The following is an 18,947-nucleotide window of genomic DNA, read 5'->3' as shown; positions in this document are numbered from 1 at the left end:
AGTGTGCACTTGCACACTCCCAACCATAGATTTAAGCATTGGATTGGTGTAAGCAATGCGCATTGGCAGGAGGGAGTTTCCACCAATGTTAAAGGGATAGTTCACCCAAATTCCAAATGTACAGTACTTTCGGAAAGTATTCAGACCCTTTGATTTTTTCCAAATTTTGTTACATCACAGCCTTATTCTGAAATGGTTTAAATACAAATATTTCCTCATCAATCTACACACAATACCCCATAATGACAAAGCAAAAACAGGTCTTTAGACATTTTTGCAAATGTATTAAAAATAAAAACTGAAATATCACATTTACATAAGTATTCAGACACTTTACTCAGTACCCTGTTGAAGCACCTTTGGCAGCGATTACAGCGTCGAGTCTTGGGTATGATGCTACAAGGTTGGCACACCTGTATTTGGCGACTTTCATTCTTCTCTGCAGATCAGCTCAAGCTCTGTCAGGTTGGTGTATTGTGTGTAGATTGATGAGGAAATATTTGTATTTAAACCATTTTAGAATAAGGCTGTGATGTAACAAAATGTAGAAAAAGTCAAGGGGTCTGAATGCTTTCTGAATGCACTGTATATAATGGGGTTCTTACCCTATAAGCAGGTAAGACAGCAATCCATACTTTGGTTTCTTTTACCGGACCAGATCAATGTTAAATCCATGTGAGGAAGTGTGTAAGTACACACTTCAGGAGACGGGTAGAGAATCTGGACTCAACCTTAGACGAGCTCCAGGTTCCTAGGCCTTCTGATGGTAATCTGGATTTCACAGTCACGGCCAGTTCAAGGAGCAGCAGGATTTATGTCTCTGAGCTCCTCTCACTCCTCAGAATCTGGAGTGTGTGTCTTTAATCTCTCAACTGAAGGTCTCCCTAATACCAAACATTCTATCTCGTTTCATTGGCTTCTTACGTGATCTGTCCCCATTCCGTGAGTTCTGTCCCCATTCTTTTCTTGTGCATGCCTGGAGTGCCATATGGGCAGGGTAGGCACTTTTGGGACCATTTCATTACTTATGTTGCCCCAGGCAGGCTCAATCAAGCACAGTGAAAGTATTTGATGATTTTGAATACTATTTGAACCCAGGTAGGGCTGTACTTACAGTGACATTGTTCAGTGTTAGTTCAACGCACATGGTACGTTTAACTATAAGATTGGGTCAGTAGACAATACTGTGCCATCTTTCAAATTGCAGTAAGCACAGTATCCTCTTCTTACAGGGCGAAGATGGTCGAGATGGATTTGGAATCGCAGGGCCCAAAGGAAGAAAGGTAAATAATCCTACATTTGACAAAATCCAATTTGCAACTGTCTGTCCCTCATATCCATCTGTTCAGTCCAAGCTGTCCAATCTGCACCTAAAGAATTAATGTAATCGTGTTGTATGTAATGTTGTCTGGAGCAGCCTACTACTTTTAAATATCCAACAAAATCAATCAATCAATCACTGTTCTATGTTATAATAAGCTTGCATGATATCTTTAATGGCCATATATGCTCAAATTAACAGACAAGGGTCTTCCTTACAGGGTGATGAGGGCTTCCCAGGATTCCCAGGACCAAAGGTAATGTCAAGAACATAATCACTGTCACATTTTATTCAGTTCAACTCAAGAATTGTTCAAATTAAGAATAGAGCTCCTTTTCAATCAAACAATCTCAGGTTGTAATATGACCTGTAATATGGGCTCTCTTGAATTAGTCACTTTTGACACAAGGGTTGTGTTGACTAGGGCACACCGTAGCAAACTGTTTTGCACTGGAAAATGACAACGATCATTTCTTATTAGACAAGTTCACATGGTACCTTCCCGTTTAGAGCCATTTTCTTCAGTTTCTTGCCAAATTAACATGACCAAGGTGTCTGTCTTATTGTTCCCTGTGACGGTTCCCACACTGATGTTTCTGTCACCATATAGGGAGCGGCAGGTGATGGTGGAACCAATGGCGGACCAGGACCCATAGGAAACCGTGGCCAGAGGGTGAGTGTTTTAGCTGCGGTGGGAGACTGGGATGAGGAGTGCTGTGTGCTCTGGGCGTTTCTTAAAACTGCTATTATAACTAAAACAACCACTGATATGTGTTTGTTTGACCTACTTTAGTTGACTGCACAGACTGTAAGTTACTCTGGATGAGAACGTTTGTTAAATGACCAAGATGTGAATGTAAAAATATCCGGGGAGAGTGTACCATATGTGTACGGTGTGGGTAAATTATGTGTATGTTTGGAATGTAATCGTACACAATGATGTTGTAAATCTAACTTTTTATGCTGTTGTATTGCTCTTATAGGGTGTTTCAGGAGAAATTGGTACTCCAGGTCAGAAGGGAGAGGTTGGATACACCGGGCCTTATGTAAGCACTGACTTAACTGTACATCATGGATCCCTTTCCCGTACCCAGATTAATCCTGGTCCTGGACTGAAAAGCACGTTCAATCGACATTCTCCATTTAGAATGCCTTTTAGTCCAATACTAGGCTTAATCTGGGTCCAGGAAACTAGCACCATGTGTTCACAACCCAGAGAGACCTATAAACTTATTCTCTCCTTTGCTCTGTACAATAGTCCATAACTGCATAAAGATGAATTCATCGTCATGACTAATAGTCTAAGACTAGTTAGTAGTCTAATAAAATAATTGTAAAAATAATTTTGAAAAATAATATATATTTTTTTAAATTACATAAGTATTACGACCCTTTACTCAGTGCTTTGTTGAATCCCCTTTGGCAGTGATTACAGCCTTGAGTCTTCTTTGGGTATGATGCTACAAGCTTGGCAAACCTGTGTTTGGGGAGTTTCTCCCCTTCTTCTCTGCAGATCCTTTCAAGCTCTGTCAGGTTGGATGGGGAGCGTCGCTGCGCAGCTATTTTCAGGTCTCTCCAGAGATGTTCGATTGGGTTCAAGTCTGGGCTCTGGCGTGGCCTCTCAAGGACATTCAGAGACTTGTCAAAATCGAATCAAATCAAATTGTATTTGTCACATGCGCAGAATACAACAGATGTAGACCTTAAAGTGATATGCTTACTTACAAGCCCTTAACCAACAATGCAGTTTTAAGATAAGTGTTAAGAAAGTATTTACTAAATAAACTGAAGTAATGTGCGATGACACAGGTCAGTCGAGGTAATTGAGGTAATATGTACATGTAGGTAGAGGTAAAGTGACTATGCATATATAATAAACAGAGAGTAGCAACAGCATAAAAATGGGTTGGGGGGTCATTGCAAATAGTCTGGGTAGCCATTTGGTTAGCTGTTCAGGAGTCTTATGGCTTGGGGGTAGAAGCTGTTAAGAAGCCTCTTGGACCTAGACTTGGCGCTCCGGTAACGCTTGCCGTGCGGTAGCATAGAGAACAGTCTATGACTAGGGTGGCTGGAGTATTTGGCATTTTTATGGCCTTCCTCTGACACCGTCTGGTATAGAGTTCCTGGATGGCAGGAAGCTTTGCCTCAGTTGCCATACCAGACGGGGATGCAACCATTCAGGATGCTCTTGATGGTGCAGCTGTAGAACTTTTTGAGGATATAGGGACCCATTCCAAATCTTTTCAGTCTCCTGAGGGGAAATAGGCATTGTCGTGCCCTCTTCATGACTGTCTTGGTGTGTTTGAACCATGACAGTTTGTTGGTGATGTGGACACCAAGGAACTTGAAGCTCTCAACCTGCTCCACTACAGCCCTGTCAATGAGAATGGGGGGAGTGCTCGGCCCACCTTTTCTTGTAGTCCACGATCATCTCCTTTGTCTTGATCATGTTGAGGGAGAGGTTGTCCCTATAGCCTGTCTTATCGTTGTCGGTGATCAAGCCTACCACTGTTGTGTCGTCGGCAAACTTGATGATGGCGTTGGAGGTCGTGCTTGGCCATGCAGTCATGGGTGAACAGGAAGTACAGGAGGGGACTGAGCACGCACCCCTGGGGGGCCCCCGTGTTGAGGATCAGCGTGAGATGTGTTGTTATCTACCCTTAGCACCTGGGGGCGGCCCGTCAGGATTCATTTGCAGAGGGAGGTCTTTAGTCCCAGGGTCCTTAGTTTAGTAATGAGCTTTGAGGGCACTATGGTGTTGAACGCTGAGCTGTAGTCAATGAATAGCATTCTCACGTAGGTGTTCCTTTTGTCCAGGAGAGAAAGGGCAGTGTTGAGTGCAATAGAGAATGCGTCATCTATGGATCTGTTGGGTCGTTATGCAAATTGGAGTGGGTCTATGGTTTCAGGGATAATGGTGTTGATGTGAGCCATGACCAGCCTTTCAAAGCACTTCATGACTACAGACGTGAGTGATACGGGTCGATCGAATCAATTGAATTTACCACAGGTGGACTCCAAAAAAGTTGTAGAAACATCTCAAGGATGATCAATGGAAACAGGATGCACTGAGCTCAATTTGAATTCTCATAGCATAGGGTCTGAATACTTATGTAAATAAAGTATTTCTGTTTTTAATACATTTGCAAGAATTCTGAAAACCTGTTTTTGCTTTGTCATTATAGGTTATTGTGTGTAGATTGATGAGGATTTCTTTTCATTTAATCCATTTTAGAATAAGGCTGTAATGTAACAAATGTGGAAAAGGGGATGCTGTCTGAATACTTTCTGAATGCACTGTACAGCATGTCACATTATAAATAACCATAAGTATACTTCTGTAACATTTACAGTCTTTGGAGGTTTTCCAAGTAGAATATGTATTGTTTATAACGTCAATACAATCCGTTCATTATTTATGTAATTGACACAAATAATGGTGTTGTTATCTAGAGCGGTGCCAGGCCTGAGAGTGTAGCCTATTGCTTTGTCTCCTTCCAGCTGTGTCCGTCTGTTGTTCAACTCTGATGTTTGTCTTCCCACAGGGCCAGAAAGGACCAAGAGGACCTGGCGTTGTGGTGGGAGTCCATTTATCAGACAGAAAACAATTTGTATAGGAAATTTGACCAAAGTTTACATGTGTGGAATATGTATAATGTCTTAACATCAGTTTTAAATTGTTCCTTTTCTCCTCAGCAATGTGACTTGGTAAAGAAAATCAGAGACAACTGTCGTAAGTATAAAATGCTTACACTGATTAGCATGTAATACACCTTATTTAACTGATTCATTGGTGCCTAAAAGGGCGGCCAGGACCCCCCACTTTAATGTCACCCTCCAATTGTATGTCGTGTAAAACCACCTTAGATGCACACTGCATAACCCACCTCCCTCTCCTGCTCCGGCACTCATACACTTGACATAGGAGTATTAATGCTCCAAAAACTGTTTTCTTTTTCATTTTATTCTTAGCTTGCTGCTATGGTCAGCAGGAGTGCCCACTCTACCCTACCGAGCTGGCCTTCGCCCTGGACACCTCCGATAGCGTGGGTAGGCCTGCCTTCAACAACATGCGTGACGCCGTGCTCCGCCTGGTTAGCAACATCACCATCTCCGAGAGCAACTGCCCGCGCGGTGCCCGAGTGGCCCTCACCCTCTACAACAATGAAGTGACCACCGAAATCCGCTTTGCAGACGGGCTGAAGCGGCGCGCACTGGTGCAGCGTGTGGAGGGCCTCCAGGCATTACAGACGCGCAAACAGCGTAGCCTGGAGACAGCCATGAACTTCTTGGCGCAGAACACCTTCAAAAGGGTGCGCAGCGGCTTCCTCATGAGGAAGGTGGCCATCTTCTTTGTTAATGGGCCAGTGAAGGATCAGCGGGCGGTAAGCGCAGCCGCCCTACGCCTCTATGACTCCGGCATTGCCTCAGTGTTCCTGACCAACAAAGAGGATGGCCAGCTCACCAGAGCTCTGAAGGTAATGTAAAGCAGATTAAAGAGCAGACAAGAGGCAGAAAAATAGGCTCTGTCACCATAACACAAAGCAAGTTTATAATTTTGGCTCTGCTCTAATGTCTGCACCAGCATACTGTAGAATGAGGTTATGTATTCTGCATGCAATGTGGTAGTATAGATATTGAAATGTAGTTATTGCTATGGTACCTGAAAGTAGTATACAACACTTAAAAATGAATTTACAGAGATGTCTTGTCAGCTGACCTGAACATGTTTTTGACATGTTACCTCCTCTCTTTGTGTCAGATGAACAGCACTGGGTCCGCACTGGGTCAGGTGATTGTGCTGCCCAATCCCGGAAGTGCACAGTACAACTCAGCTATCCAAAAGGTCATGAACTGCCACATCTGCCTGGGTAAGAGCTTTTCTCATATCCTTAGAGGCTAACTTCACACACATTCTGCAATGAACTGTTATTTGAATTTCTATGCAACAACCAAGACATTGTGCATTCTTGTGTTCTACATTTGTTATGGAACACTATTTATTTTTAATGGTGTTACTGATTTTCCCACACTTTCCTTCTGATCATAGTAATTCTATTGTAAGCTAATTGGATGCACATTGCCTACCATTGGCAGTTGCAGAGAAATTGCTTTCTAAACAAATCCAGTGGGACAAAATGAAAACCATAACAAGCCAAAATGCCTGAGCCCATTTATGTGTTCCTTTGTTCTCCAGACTCCTGCGCCCCGGACCAAATGTGTGACTATGCCCCCCCTCAGCAGTCACGAGACAGGAGGGCCTCCACCACCGATGTGGACATTGACATGGCCTTTGTCATGGACAGCTCCGAGACCACCGACCCCACCGTCTTCACTGAGATGAAACGCTACGTTGCACACATCGTAGAGCAGCTAGAAGTCTCGTCGGACCCCGTGGCATCCATCCACCACGCCCGCGTGGCCGTAATCCAGCATGCGCCCTACGAGTTCATGCGCAACAGCAGCGGCTCACCCATCTTTGTGGATGTGGGCCTGACTGACCACCGCTCAGCCCAGGACATCCGCAACTTCCTGCTTGAGAAGACGCCCCAACTGGAGGGTGGGCGGGCGCTGGCAGTGGCCATCGAGCACACGGTGGAGCAGGTGTTTGAGAAAGCACCCCACCAGCGAGACCTCAAGGTTCTGATGTTGTTTGTGACAGGCCCCGTGGAGCAGGATGAGGAGCGGCTGGTTGCTGTGGCCACCGAGGCCAAGTGTAAGGGCTATTTCTTGGTCATCCTGGGTGTGGGCGAGAAGCTGGGTGCTGGGGACACCCGCGTGCTGACGCGCATGGCCAGCGAGCCGTCCGACGTCTTCTTCAAGAGGCTGACCAGCACCACGCACTTCTTCGACAAGCACATTCAGAACTTTGGCCAACTGCTGCCCAAGTATCTCAGCAGTGAGTGCATTATTTTACAACGTTGCTGTCTAATGAGTATCTGTTTTGATTTATGTTCATCTTGTATTCACTGAAAACAGGTTTTTCATAGACAAAGCAAATTCAATAATTAGATTGAATGCACATACTTGTGGACACATTGATTGTCGTTCTGGTTTTAATTGTGGAAACCCCTTACAAAAACCTTTAATGGCCTTTTTGTCAGGTTGATACTGTATGTGAACATTGTCCTTTTCCTCTCGTGTCTGCAGTTGAGAACGCTTTCTACATGTCCCCTGAAGTCTCCAAAAACTGTCACTGGTACCAGAGTGACCAGCCATTCCCCAAGTTCCCCTTCCCCAAGTCACACCACAGCCAAGAGTGAGTATTCAGATCATGTTTATCATGTGTATAGTTACTAAATTGTTTATCATGTTTGTCATGTAAATCGCTATATAGATAACTTTATGTGTTGGTAGAATCCTATATAACATGTGTCAATAATTTCCACTCTGCATAGGAAACATCAAAAACACGAAAACCACCAGGCAGTCCATCCAAGAAAGCACAACGGTACATTAAATAAAAATGATAGCAGGGTTTAAATAGCAGGGTTTACCACAAGTTCAATAAATCAATACCAGTCATGTTTTGTCTCCCGTGGTGGTTCAAAGACTAATCATTTGTGAATGTGTATGTTTTTATCTGTGTGTTTTTTTAATGCCTGTATGTGTGTTTGTTATATATGTGTGTGTGTTTTATGTCTGCGTGTGTGTCAATATGTTTTACCCCTAGACCAAGACTCAGACGAGTTGCACGTAGCCAACGTCACTTCCAGCAGCCTGACCCTGCGCTGGGCCAGCCCGGACCCCAAGCACATGGCCTACTTTAAGGTGGTGGTGACGCGCCTGCGTGACAACACACTGGTGTTGAGGAGAAATGTGACGGGCACGGAGCTCACTGTTGGCGGCCTGGAGAGCGCCCAGACCTACCACGCCGTGGTGACCACACACACCGCCCAGGGCCACGTTGCGGCCACCTACAAAGGCATTATGACCACCAGTAAGTCCAGAATACACACCACAGCGATTGTCTGGTCTGCTTAGGTTTTACCCGTTTTTCCCCTGCAATGGTAATGTCAACCTGAAAATCATTGTTAATGACAGTTTTGCCTGAGCAATTGATAGAAATGTGTATACTGTACAGTAAGTAGGCCTATATCGGCATGATAAAATATCTAAATTATTGTTATTGTGATAATTAAATTAGTATTGTGTTTCATGTTGTGGAACATCCAAGCAATGATAAAGGTGGTTTTCCTGTTTCGGAAAACCATCTTTCTTTCATATATTTTATTGGAATGCTTTTTTTGTGCAAGGCAAAACAATACATGCCACCTGGTGGCAGACTAGTCACACAACATCCATACATATCTGTATAACTGAATCCACTGACCATTATTATGTAATATCTGATTGGACAGAAGCAGCAGCAGAGCATAAGGTCACTGCCCCCATGGAGGTGACAGGTATCATGGCCACTACACCACTGGACAGACCAGAGATTGGTGAGTGACACCTGTCTATGTGTGTGTGTTTGTGTGTGCTTTTGGTTTTACTATCCTTGTATGGACCAAAGTCCTCAGGAACAACAAGGACAATTCGGACAAGTGGGGACATTTCGCTGGTCCCCACAAGGACAAAAGGCTATTTTAGGCTTAAGTGTTAGGTTTAGGGTTAGAATTAGGGTTAGGGTTTAGGGATTAGGTTTAGGATTAGGGGTTTGGGGCTAGGGTTTAGGGAAAATCAATTGTTTGGTCACCACAAGGACAGTAGAACAAACATGTGTATATGTGCGTGCATGTCCGTGGGCGAGGGTTGGCATGATTCAAACCATGTTTTCTTCAAACAATTAGCAGATTTATTAGGCATTGAGGCTAATTTGAATTGGCCCATTGGAACTTTCCACTTGAACTCAAAAAGAGCCAGCTTCTACTTATGAGAAGCCGCCCCTTGGTTTGCCTGGTTCAGAGATTGCCTTTGATTCTAGCTAATGGTCTCTCATGGGATTCGTTGTGTTTTCATTTGCATTGGCAGCATTGTTGAACTCCAACAAATCCAACAATCACTCTTCAACACACAAAAAGCTTTTCACACGTAATGCACAATGATTTTCAAGTTAAAAGCCCACTCTTATATAATTTATTCAAATAAAAAAAAACATGGGTGTAAATATCACAGTGGGCCTTTAAAAAATGTGCCTTTTTAATCTATATTCAGAAGGAGCCAACTGGCCATCATGCTAAATAGGCTGGTCAGTTTTTAGCCAAGTTGGCCCATCTAACTTTTTAGCACAAAATGCTCCTTATGTGGTTAATAATGGGGGCCTCAAGGAAAAATAAATCTGGTCACAGTCCGCCCTTGCTAGAAGAAACCAACCCTACCATTACACTTGTTTACACTGAGTTGCACTGGGATCGGAACGCCATCATGGTTACATTAGACACTGTGGAGTCATGATCGCTAGCAGTAGCCACAGCAGACATTTTGGAATGGCACGTTGCGTTGAACAAGAAAGGAGCTGATTGGCTGACACTGCCATTCCCAAATGGCTGCCGTGGCTACTGCTAGCTAGCATGAGGACGAAAAGGGCAGTTTTCTGTAAAAAAAAAAAAGAGCAGTATTTCTGCCCCAGATAGTAAGTGATGCTGCCAAAAATATTGGGCATGGAGGAAATTATTACTTAATAAACAACTGAACTGTCCACTGAAATACAATCTCCTAACTATGATTATAGCTCCTGTAGCTTTTACAGTGAGAAACAGAAAAAGTATTTGTGGAAAATAACTCCATTGATGAAGATTTATTGCTCACATGTTGAGCCTTGGAGTGAGGCCACTGCACGCTCTCCCTTATGGTAGAGAGCATACTGTGGGAATAGCTAAGAGATTAGTTAATCTCCTGAACCAGTGAATCAGGGAGTTTTCGAAGGGGGCTGCCTCTGAGATTCGGGTAACTCTGAGAACTCACAAATATAACTATTATAGTTGTCATAGTGACTGCTCATTTAAAAAAAAATCATATACAGTTGAAGTCAGAAGTTTACATACACCTTAGCCAAATACATTTAAACTCAGTTTTTCACAATTCCTGCATTTAATCCGAGTAAAAAATCCCTGTTTTAGGTCAGTTAGGATCACCACTGTATTTTTAGAATGTGAAATGTCAGAATAATCGTAGAAAGAATGATTTATTTCAGCTTTTATTTATTTCATCACATTCCCAGTGGGTCAGAAGTTTACATACACTCAATTAGTATTTGGTAGCATTGCCTTTAAATTGTTTAACTTGGTCAAACGTTTCGGGTAAACTTCCACAAGCTTCCCACAAAAAGTTGGGTGAATTTTTCCTGACAGAGCTGGTGTAACTGAGTCAGGTTTTGTTGGCCTACTTGCTCGCACACACTTTTTCAGTTCTGCTCACACATTTTCTATAGGATTGAGGTCAGGACTTTGTGATGGCCACTCCAATACCTTGACTTTGTTGTCCTTAAGCCATTTTGCTACAACTTTGGAAGACTGCTTGGGGTCATTGTCCATTTGGAAGACCCACTTGCGACCAGCTTCAACGTCCTGACTGATGTCTTGAGATGTTGCTTCAATATATCGACATAATTTTCCTACCTCATGATGCCATCTATTTTGTGAAGTGCACCAGTCCCTCCTGCAGCAAAGCACCCCCACAACATGATGCTGCCACCCCCATGCTTCACGGTTGGGATGGTGTTCTTTGACTTGCAAGATTCCCCGTTTTTCCTCCAAACATATCGACGGTCATTATGGCCAAACAGTTCTATTTTTGTTTCATCAAACCAGAGGACATTTCTCCAAAAAGTATGATCTTTGTCCCCATGTGCAGTTGCAGACCGTAGTCTGGCTTTTTTATGGCGGTTTTGGAGCAGTGGCTTCTTCCTTGCTGAGTGGCATTTCAGGTTATGTTGATATAGGACTCGTTTTACTGTTGATATAGGTACTTTTTTACCTGTTTCCTCCAGGTCTTTTGCTGTTGTTCTGGGATTGATTTGCACTTTTCGCACCAAAGTACGTTCATCTCTAGGAGACAGAACGCGTCTCCTTCCTGAGCGGTCTGACGTCTGCGTGGTCCCATGGTGTTTATACTTGCATACTATTGTTTGTACAGATGAACGTGGTACCTTCAGGTGTTTGGAAATTGCTCCCAAGGATGAACCAGACTTGTGGAGGTCTACAATGTTTTCTGAGGTCTTGGCTGATTTCTTTTGATTTTCCCATGATGTCAAGCAAAGAGGCACTGAGTTTGAAGTTAGGCCTTGAAATACATCCACAGGTACACCTCCAATTGACTCAAATGATGTCTATAAGCCTATCAGAAGCTTCTAAAGCCATGACATAATTTTCTGGAATTTTCCAAGCTGTTTAAAGGCACAGTCAACTTAGTGTATGTAAACTTCTGAACCACTGGAATTGTGATACAATTAATTAAGTTAAATAATCTGTCTGTAAACAATTGTTGGAAAAATTACTTGTGTAATGCACAAAGTAGATGTCCCAACCGACCAGCCAAAACTATAGTTTGTTAACAAGAAATTTGTGGATTGGTTGAAAACGAGTTTCAATGACTCCAACCTAAGTGTATGTAATCTTCCGACTTCAACTGTATATTTTCCTGATGTACTTACAGTATATGTACATATTATATATACAGTATATATGATATACATACAGGTAACTGCCAAAATAAAGGAAACACTTGAGTAAATGAGGGTTCTGGTGGCTCTGTTATGGTGTCAGGGGCATATTCCTGGCATAGTTTAGATCCACTCAACCCCTTAGAGTGCAAGGTAAATGCCAATAAACACACAGCCATTCTGAGTAATCACCTTCAACCTATGGTGAATCATTTCTATTCTGATGGGAGTGGTCTCTTCCAGGATGACAATGCCCCATTCACAGGGCACGAGTGGTCACTAAATGGTTTGATGAGCATGAAAATGATGTAAACCATATGCCATGGCTGTCTCAGTCACCAGATCAACCCAATTGAACACTTAGGCCTATGGGAGATTCTGGAGCGGCGCCTAAAACAGCGTTTTCCACCACCATCAACAAAACACCAAATTATTGCATTTGTTGTTGAAGAATGGTGTCGCATCCATCCAATAGAGTACCAGAATCTATGCCAAGGCGCATTGAAGCTGTTTTGGTAGCTCGTGGTGGCCCAATGCCTATTAAGACAATTTATGTTGGTGTTTCCTTTATTTTGGCAGTTACCTGTATCTACATAATTGGTCTTGATTGAAGCCAGTCATATTATTGCAATACCATGCAATGATAATGCTATGTTAATAAGATATACTATCACTGTGTAATGTGCAAAGCAGGAAGGACTTTGCAGTAGGGTGGCTTTGACGGGTGCTCTTGCGTCCAAAGACTGTGGTTGAATTCATGTACTTTCTCAGCATTACCGAGAGGTACTTGTGGAGTGTGCCCACCGGGATTAGGTACAGATGGGGGTTTCGCTGCAGAACATGGGGACCACACATCCACAGACCAACTCAATTACTAAAATGTACTAACATTAACATGTATTAACTCTGATAGCAACATGGTTTAGGGAGAAGCAGCTGATTTCATATCGACAATTCACCAATACAAACCTATGCTACTTTACAATCTATGCCTGTTCTACACTCCTTGTTCAAAACGGCTGACATTGATAGATGTAGAGCTGCCGTGATATGCAATAGTCCTACTAATATATTTTTGCTCTGAGTTTTCATGAGTTTAATTTATCCAGCAATGAGATACATTTGATTACCGTATCAAATGTTCTGTTTTCACATTTCACTTCCAAGCCAGTAACAATACCATTACATATTCATGACTTACTGTTTAGTCATGGCAGACAACAAGCTGACAGTAACTCAAATATGCTTTTAGGTGAGTGATGTTCATCTTAACCACACTTATACATCTCTCCTCTCGCTCAACCCTCTCGTGACTGGTCTTGCTAACGAGCTCGCACACCCATGCTCTCTTAACTATAACTTTGGAATGGCGTGCAAAGACTCTCAGGCTAAGTGGTTCTTTGACAGAAAGAACGGCATCTGTACCCAGTTCTGGTATGGTGGTTGTGACGGCAATGTCAATAGGTTCGAGACTGAGGCCCAGTGCTTAAAACACTGCGTGAGGTCAGGTGAGTGGTCCTTGTTGCCAGGTTTTCCGAAAGCTTGCCGAGGCTGTTTGCACCTGTCTGGTCTAATTTGACTAACTAACTAAGTAGCCAATCATAGACCGTCATTCGCTTGATAACAGTTGTCGTAAGCAGCCCTGTAAGCTAATGTCATGATACAGGATGCAATTTAGCTAGCTGATAAGCTAACCATGTTAAGTGTATATATTGTTACCTATTACATCTATTACATCACAGTATAAAAAGAGTTCTATGACGGAGCTTACAATTAAAGTGTTCCGGATGTCGTAGATCAGTTTGTAAAAGGTCGTTGCTTGAGTTTAGAAACTCTTGTTTTTTTCCCTGTTTGACAGCAGAGCCTCAGCAACAAGTGGAGCAGCAGCCCAAGACTGAGATCCTTCCAGCTATTGGTAAATTACCCTATTGGTAACACTTTCTATGAAGTCCCTATGCATAATGCATTATACAGCATCATACAGGGCAGTGCACAGACCTTTTGGGGGGCATGTGCTCAAACTAAAAAAAAGGACACCCCCCAAAAAAGATTCTCAACTGCGGTCACAGACTCATCATTGAGCAATTATTACAAGAAGAGGGGAAAGCAGCGGAATCTGATGAGTAAAGTATTTTGCTAAACTATTCTGAACTGGAATAAATGATGCACTTATTTACAGCAGCACAATTCTAGTCAAAATAGAAGATTGTAAGAAATAATGTAGCCCACCATTACTATATCAATTTGTTGCCACTATCGTGTTTTTTCCTAGTGTTTTGCAAACTTTTTGACCCTCAACCCCCAAAAAGGAGTGGTACAAAACTTGTGACATGCGCGCACAATCGCAGCGCAAATGTAACCTGCCATTACAGACATAAATGGTGATGCGTTTTACACCTGCATTTGGAGATGAAAATCATTCATGTTAGCGGACAACATCAACTAGGGATATATCATGTCACTTCTCTGGAGTCTAGAGCAAGCAAAATCATACCCGCTACTTGTAGCGGAGGTTGCAGGATCGGAGGGAAAGCTTGTTCTGCCTGCAGAGTGCTCGTTGCAGGCCGGGTAGCTCTGTTCTTCCTCACAAATATCATAATGAATTTGCCAGAATATGTTACATCTTCATCTTATAATACTAAAGGCAGTGTGATGTTACAGCTGCTTATCATTAGACACATAGCCAGTAGCCACCCAAATTAGGCCTATCCGAAATATGAAAATGAGGTAACACTCGACACGCTGCATCATAACATGTTATGACACAGTCATAACCATGTCTTAATGTCATAACAGCTGACATAACGTGTCATAATATGGTCATAACACTGTCATGACACATATATTTAGACCTGCCGTCATGGCCGGTATGTACTTCCAAAAAAGGTCTAAATAAAAGTTGACAAGCAACAGGTCGTAAGTCTACAACAGCTCAATACATTGGATACACTAAAGAGGAATTTTTCAATTGCATGTAACTTCTTATTTCGACCTTTTTTGGAAGTACGTACCAGCTGTGTCGGCAGTAAATGACTATAGTTACTAATCGACACATCATGTTTGTTGAGTTACGAACATATTTTGACATTATTAAGCTTGAAAAGCTGGCGAATGGCGAGGCTCTGCTTATAAGCCACTATAAAAGCACCTTTGATTGCTTTAGGTTAAGTGATGAAATGTCTAAGGTAGACAGATATAATGCACCATAAACTGTTACTATACAATTATAAAGTGTTTGTCTGCTTTCAGTAATGCTTTCATGATGTCACAACACAAAGCGCTTCGTTATTTCCCACTCTTCTTGATTCAAAAAGTCGCCTCTTCCTATACGCAGACTACGGGGTCTCAACTTACTGTTGAGAGTTAGAAAAGTAGAATACACAAGGTGCAATTTAGACATTTGGTGGACCATCAGCAGTTTTCCACTTATGTCAGTCACTCAATTAGCCCATGTCAGCTTTTTAGATGCTGGGTAAGGTATTTTAGCCAGGTAATCATCATCAAATTATAGAACGGGCACGTAGGGCATGTGCTCAGGGGCCCTGACCTGCAGGGGGCCCCCATTTGATTTTGTGTCACTCATATAGAGATATCATATGAACATGGCATAAGTCATGGCAAAAAGTGAAGAATTGCAAAAAACGTGCTTTTAAACGCAAAAGTTACTCACTTCCCCATGGCAAAATTTGTATGAGACCAAATCTCGCTTAAATCCTACAGTATATATTTTAAAAAATTATGGAATTTAGTTGATGCGTTTATAATGCATAAATATTGATGTGCTGCTCATTTACAAAAAAGTTAGAAATGCATCACACTGTCATTATAATTATAATGCTGTATGATCCTGGAGGGAAAAGTGCGTTACAATTATGAAGCACTATGTTGCTGTACATTATGAGTGATTATGGTTATACTCATAATATATTAGGAGTACTGAAATACATTATTATCAGTCGTCGTGTGTCTATAACTGTGATTATAATGCATTATTACTCTATCTTAGTGCATTATGAGTACATGTATAATGCATTTTGCATATGAGCTTCATAGAAAGCGTTGCCTATTCTCAGACTACGGTGGAAAAAAACCTGCCTCACATATAATGCTGTTCAATACGTCATCCAAATGCTTTGCGTGTCAGCTGACATTGAAGTCACTTCCTCCTCAAGCAACATGTTTAGGTTTCAGGCAGGAAACCCTCTCAACTCAAGCATGATTTCAATTCAGTCCTCTTGCCCAGTGCTGCGGAAAACTCTGATACAAAATCTACACTGTAGCAGGTTATATGCATTGCGTAACACAATTTCCTCTGTGTTCACTCTACAAACAATGAGCCCCTTTGTGTCTGGCAAAGAGTTCATATTATGATCTATAGTATTGTAAACTATATCCAAGATCTTGAGTTTGAAGGAGGAATGGCTCGTGGTAGGGAGTGCCTTCTCTCAAGTTGTCGATCATATTCCCCATATTCACCTCCATTATGTTGCAATTCATTTCCTATTGGATCAACTGATGCAGTTGATTCCCGTATGTCACACATTCATTGGCCTGCCTATGCTCTCCTCCCTCACAGCGGCCTTGACAGGAGTGGAAGTTTGTCAGCTCCCCAAAGAGGAAGGCACCTGCACAAAGTTTGTTCTCAAGTGGCACTACGACCCCCTTAGCAAGAACTGCACACGCTTCTGGTACGGAGGCTGTGGCGGCAACCAGAATCGCTTCGAAACTCACGAGGAGTGTGAGAAGGCCTGTGGAAAAGCAGGTGGGTCTCACTAGTCATCATATCTGTCTCTGTGTGTGTGTGTTTGTGTCTGTATGTCTGTCTGTCGTGCCAGTGCCTGACCATCTATCTGTCCATTCATCCATCTAGTCTGTCTATTTGTACAAGCATTATATCTAGTCACCGGTGTCTGCCTGCTTGCCAGTCCGTCTATTTGTCGATATGTCCATCTATTTAATCATTGGTGTGTGTATATTTATATAGCAATCTAGCTGTTCCGTTGTTACCCATCTGCTTTTAGTCAGATACGTTTATTGGGACTTAACTAAGCATGACAGGTTGCCAACAGTGGAACATAAATGGTTTTGCTTCCATATGGGTGGGTAAACAGAGGATACTGTACAGTAGTATACACCTTATCAGAGGTGGATGTTCCATCTGTCAATCCATCGTCTAAAATGTATTACTCAGGGACAGACATGTTATTGCAAATATTCTGTATGTGTAAATAAATGCTCAGTGGAGTTTTCCTTCAATCTTGTCCTGAGGGTAGCTCTGCCTCGAGGGCAGAAGGCATGGGATTGGTTGGATGAAAGCCGTGCAAACAGCGGACGGCGTTCACAGCGACGAGTGAGAATAAAAGGAAAGAGAAGAAAAGGCTCCCTAGGTGGTAGGTTGGTGGTAGAACGGGGGCGTAACAAAGTTACTTAGTATATGATTTGCCATATACAAAGTTGCTCTTTGGAATCTTACCACAATCCCTAACCTTCACCAATAACATTTATTTTCAAAACTTAACCCAAACCCTAACCTTAGCCAATTGGGATTACTTGTCACATTTCATGCCTAACCCTAAACCAAACACATGTGTTTCTGCCGTTGAGGCATGCCTGCCCTCAGAACAAGATAAATGAAATGCAGGGAGAATTGTTTTTGTTTAAAAATCATGTCTGTCTTCTTTCCTGCTTTTCACTGACAGCACCTGTCAACCAAGGAGTCATTGCCGCAATAAAAACGTAGGAGGACATTGATTCACTGTCAACATATACGTCTACTGAGGAGATTCTGAGGAAAATCAACAAAAATGGCCAAAGAGAAGCTGAACCAAAGGAGAGGTGGCTGCACTGGATTCCACAGACAGGATTTGATCAAAATAAGTATTGAAGTAGTCTATATCACAAAAAGAAAGAAAGCAAATCAATGTGCTGCATGATATTTCCTACTGGTGCTACATAGTGTTTTTTTTGTGTTTTTTTTCTCTGGTTGAGTTGCGGACTACATCCAGTGTTTGTAATGTAACATTTCTGGAACAGTTACAAAATATGTTTTTCATTGAAAAAGTTAAACTCATCATTTTATTAAGTAAATGTGTATGAATATCTTGGGACATAGATTATCAATAAATCAAGTCAGGTCCACAATGACTTTTGAAAGAGTCACCATATGTTTATATTACTTCACTATATCCCCCAATACAGACATTCACTCACCATGCTGATGTTTACACAAGTCCAAGCTGGCAGTGTGTATATAATGACAGTTAAAACCAATTCCTCAGCAAGGAAAGGAATTCATCATGCAATGTAAATTCACTTCTGGAACCACTGCCTCAAACACACATGTTCCAGTTTTTGAATATGGAATCTACTTATCAAGCTGTTAGTGTTTTTTTTGTTTTGTTTTACTTAACTTTGTGTTTCATCTGGGAACGGGGGAAATAAACATTTTATTAGACTTTCTAATAAACTTGAGCATTGGATTTCTTCTTTTTGGTACATGACTCAGTTTGAGAGCAAAGCTCTTCAACGGTACTGACTGGTCCCTGGAGACTGTGAAATGTTCGACTGACCAAAAAAGAGAGATGCCAAAAAGACAAAAAAACGAAGACCTAACAGAGTGAGAGATCCTGTGTGTGTGTGAGTGTGTGTGCGTGCGTGCGTGCGTGTGAGTGCGTGCGTGCGTGCGATACTGACGCAACATAGGATCGTTTTTAGAGAACTCATGAGAGGAGTGGGAAAAGGCCAAACAAAGCACTTACTGTCAAACAGAAGTCATTTGAGGCAAGGGATTGATCACCTAACCACTATAGAAATCTAGATGATATACTCTAGGTGAAATAGACCTACGAGGCACCATTTAAGTATTATGTTCCACTGTTGAAGATATAATTGCCATGGTATGATTGGCTTAATACTGTGCTCATTGAGTTGCTGCACTCATCTAAGTGATCAAATTCATGTTCATTGTGACAAGTGAAAGTATTTCTCTGTGGTCTATTATACATTTTTATCACAACATCAACC

At 42.1% G+C, this 18,947-nt stretch overlaps 1 protein-coding gene across 1 annotated transcript in view; it reads left to right on the top strand.

Annotated features, from left to right (window-relative positions):
• LOC120057734 (collagen alpha-3(VI) chain-like) overlaps nucleotides 1–18,376 on the top strand; it is a 72,978-nt gene extending 54,602 nt beyond the window's left edge. Inside the window, exons 38-54 of the mRNA XM_039006215.1 lie at nucleotides 1,233–1,283; nucleotides 1,542–1,577; nucleotides 1,932–1,994; nucleotides 2,305–2,367; nucleotides 4,867–4,899; nucleotides 5,018–5,054; nucleotides 5,294–5,799; nucleotides 6,084–6,192; nucleotides 6,519–7,220; nucleotides 7,472–7,580; nucleotides 7,720–7,772; nucleotides 7,995–8,261; nucleotides 8,683–8,766; nucleotides 13,783–13,839; nucleotides 16,501–16,686; nucleotides 17,198–17,314; nucleotides 17,624–18,376. Coding sequence (XP_038862143.1) covers nucleotides 1,233–1,283; nucleotides 1,542–1,577; nucleotides 1,932–1,994; nucleotides 2,305–2,367; nucleotides 4,867–4,899; nucleotides 5,018–5,054; nucleotides 5,294–5,799; nucleotides 6,084–6,192; nucleotides 6,519–7,220; nucleotides 7,472–7,580; nucleotides 7,720–7,772; nucleotides 7,995–8,261; nucleotides 8,683–8,766; nucleotides 13,783–13,839; nucleotides 16,501–16,686; nucleotides 17,198–17,314; nucleotides 17,624–17,664 — 2,514 coding nt within the window. The 3' untranslated portion in view covers nucleotides 17,665–18,376. The remainder of the gene's footprint in view (nucleotides 1–1,232; nucleotides 1,284–1,541; nucleotides 1,578–1,931; nucleotides 1,995–2,304; nucleotides 2,368–4,866; nucleotides 4,900–5,017; nucleotides 5,055–5,293; nucleotides 5,800–6,083; nucleotides 6,193–6,518; nucleotides 7,221–7,471; nucleotides 7,581–7,719; nucleotides 7,773–7,994; nucleotides 8,262–8,682; nucleotides 8,767–13,782; nucleotides 13,840–16,500; nucleotides 16,687–17,197; nucleotides 17,315–17,623) is intronic.
• The last annotated feature ends 571 nt before the right edge of the window (nucleotides 18,377–18,947 follow it).

This window comes from Salvelinus namaycush, chromosome 13, assembly GCF_016432855.1.
Source record: "Salvelinus namaycush isolate Seneca chromosome 13, SaNama_1.0, whole genome shotgun sequence".
NCBI classification, from domain to species: domain Eukaryota; kingdom Metazoa; phylum Chordata; class Actinopteri; order Salmoniformes; family Salmonidae; genus Salvelinus; species Salvelinus namaycush.
Note: the sequence above shows the minus strand (reverse complement) of the source record. Positions and strands in the feature narration are given on the sequence as shown.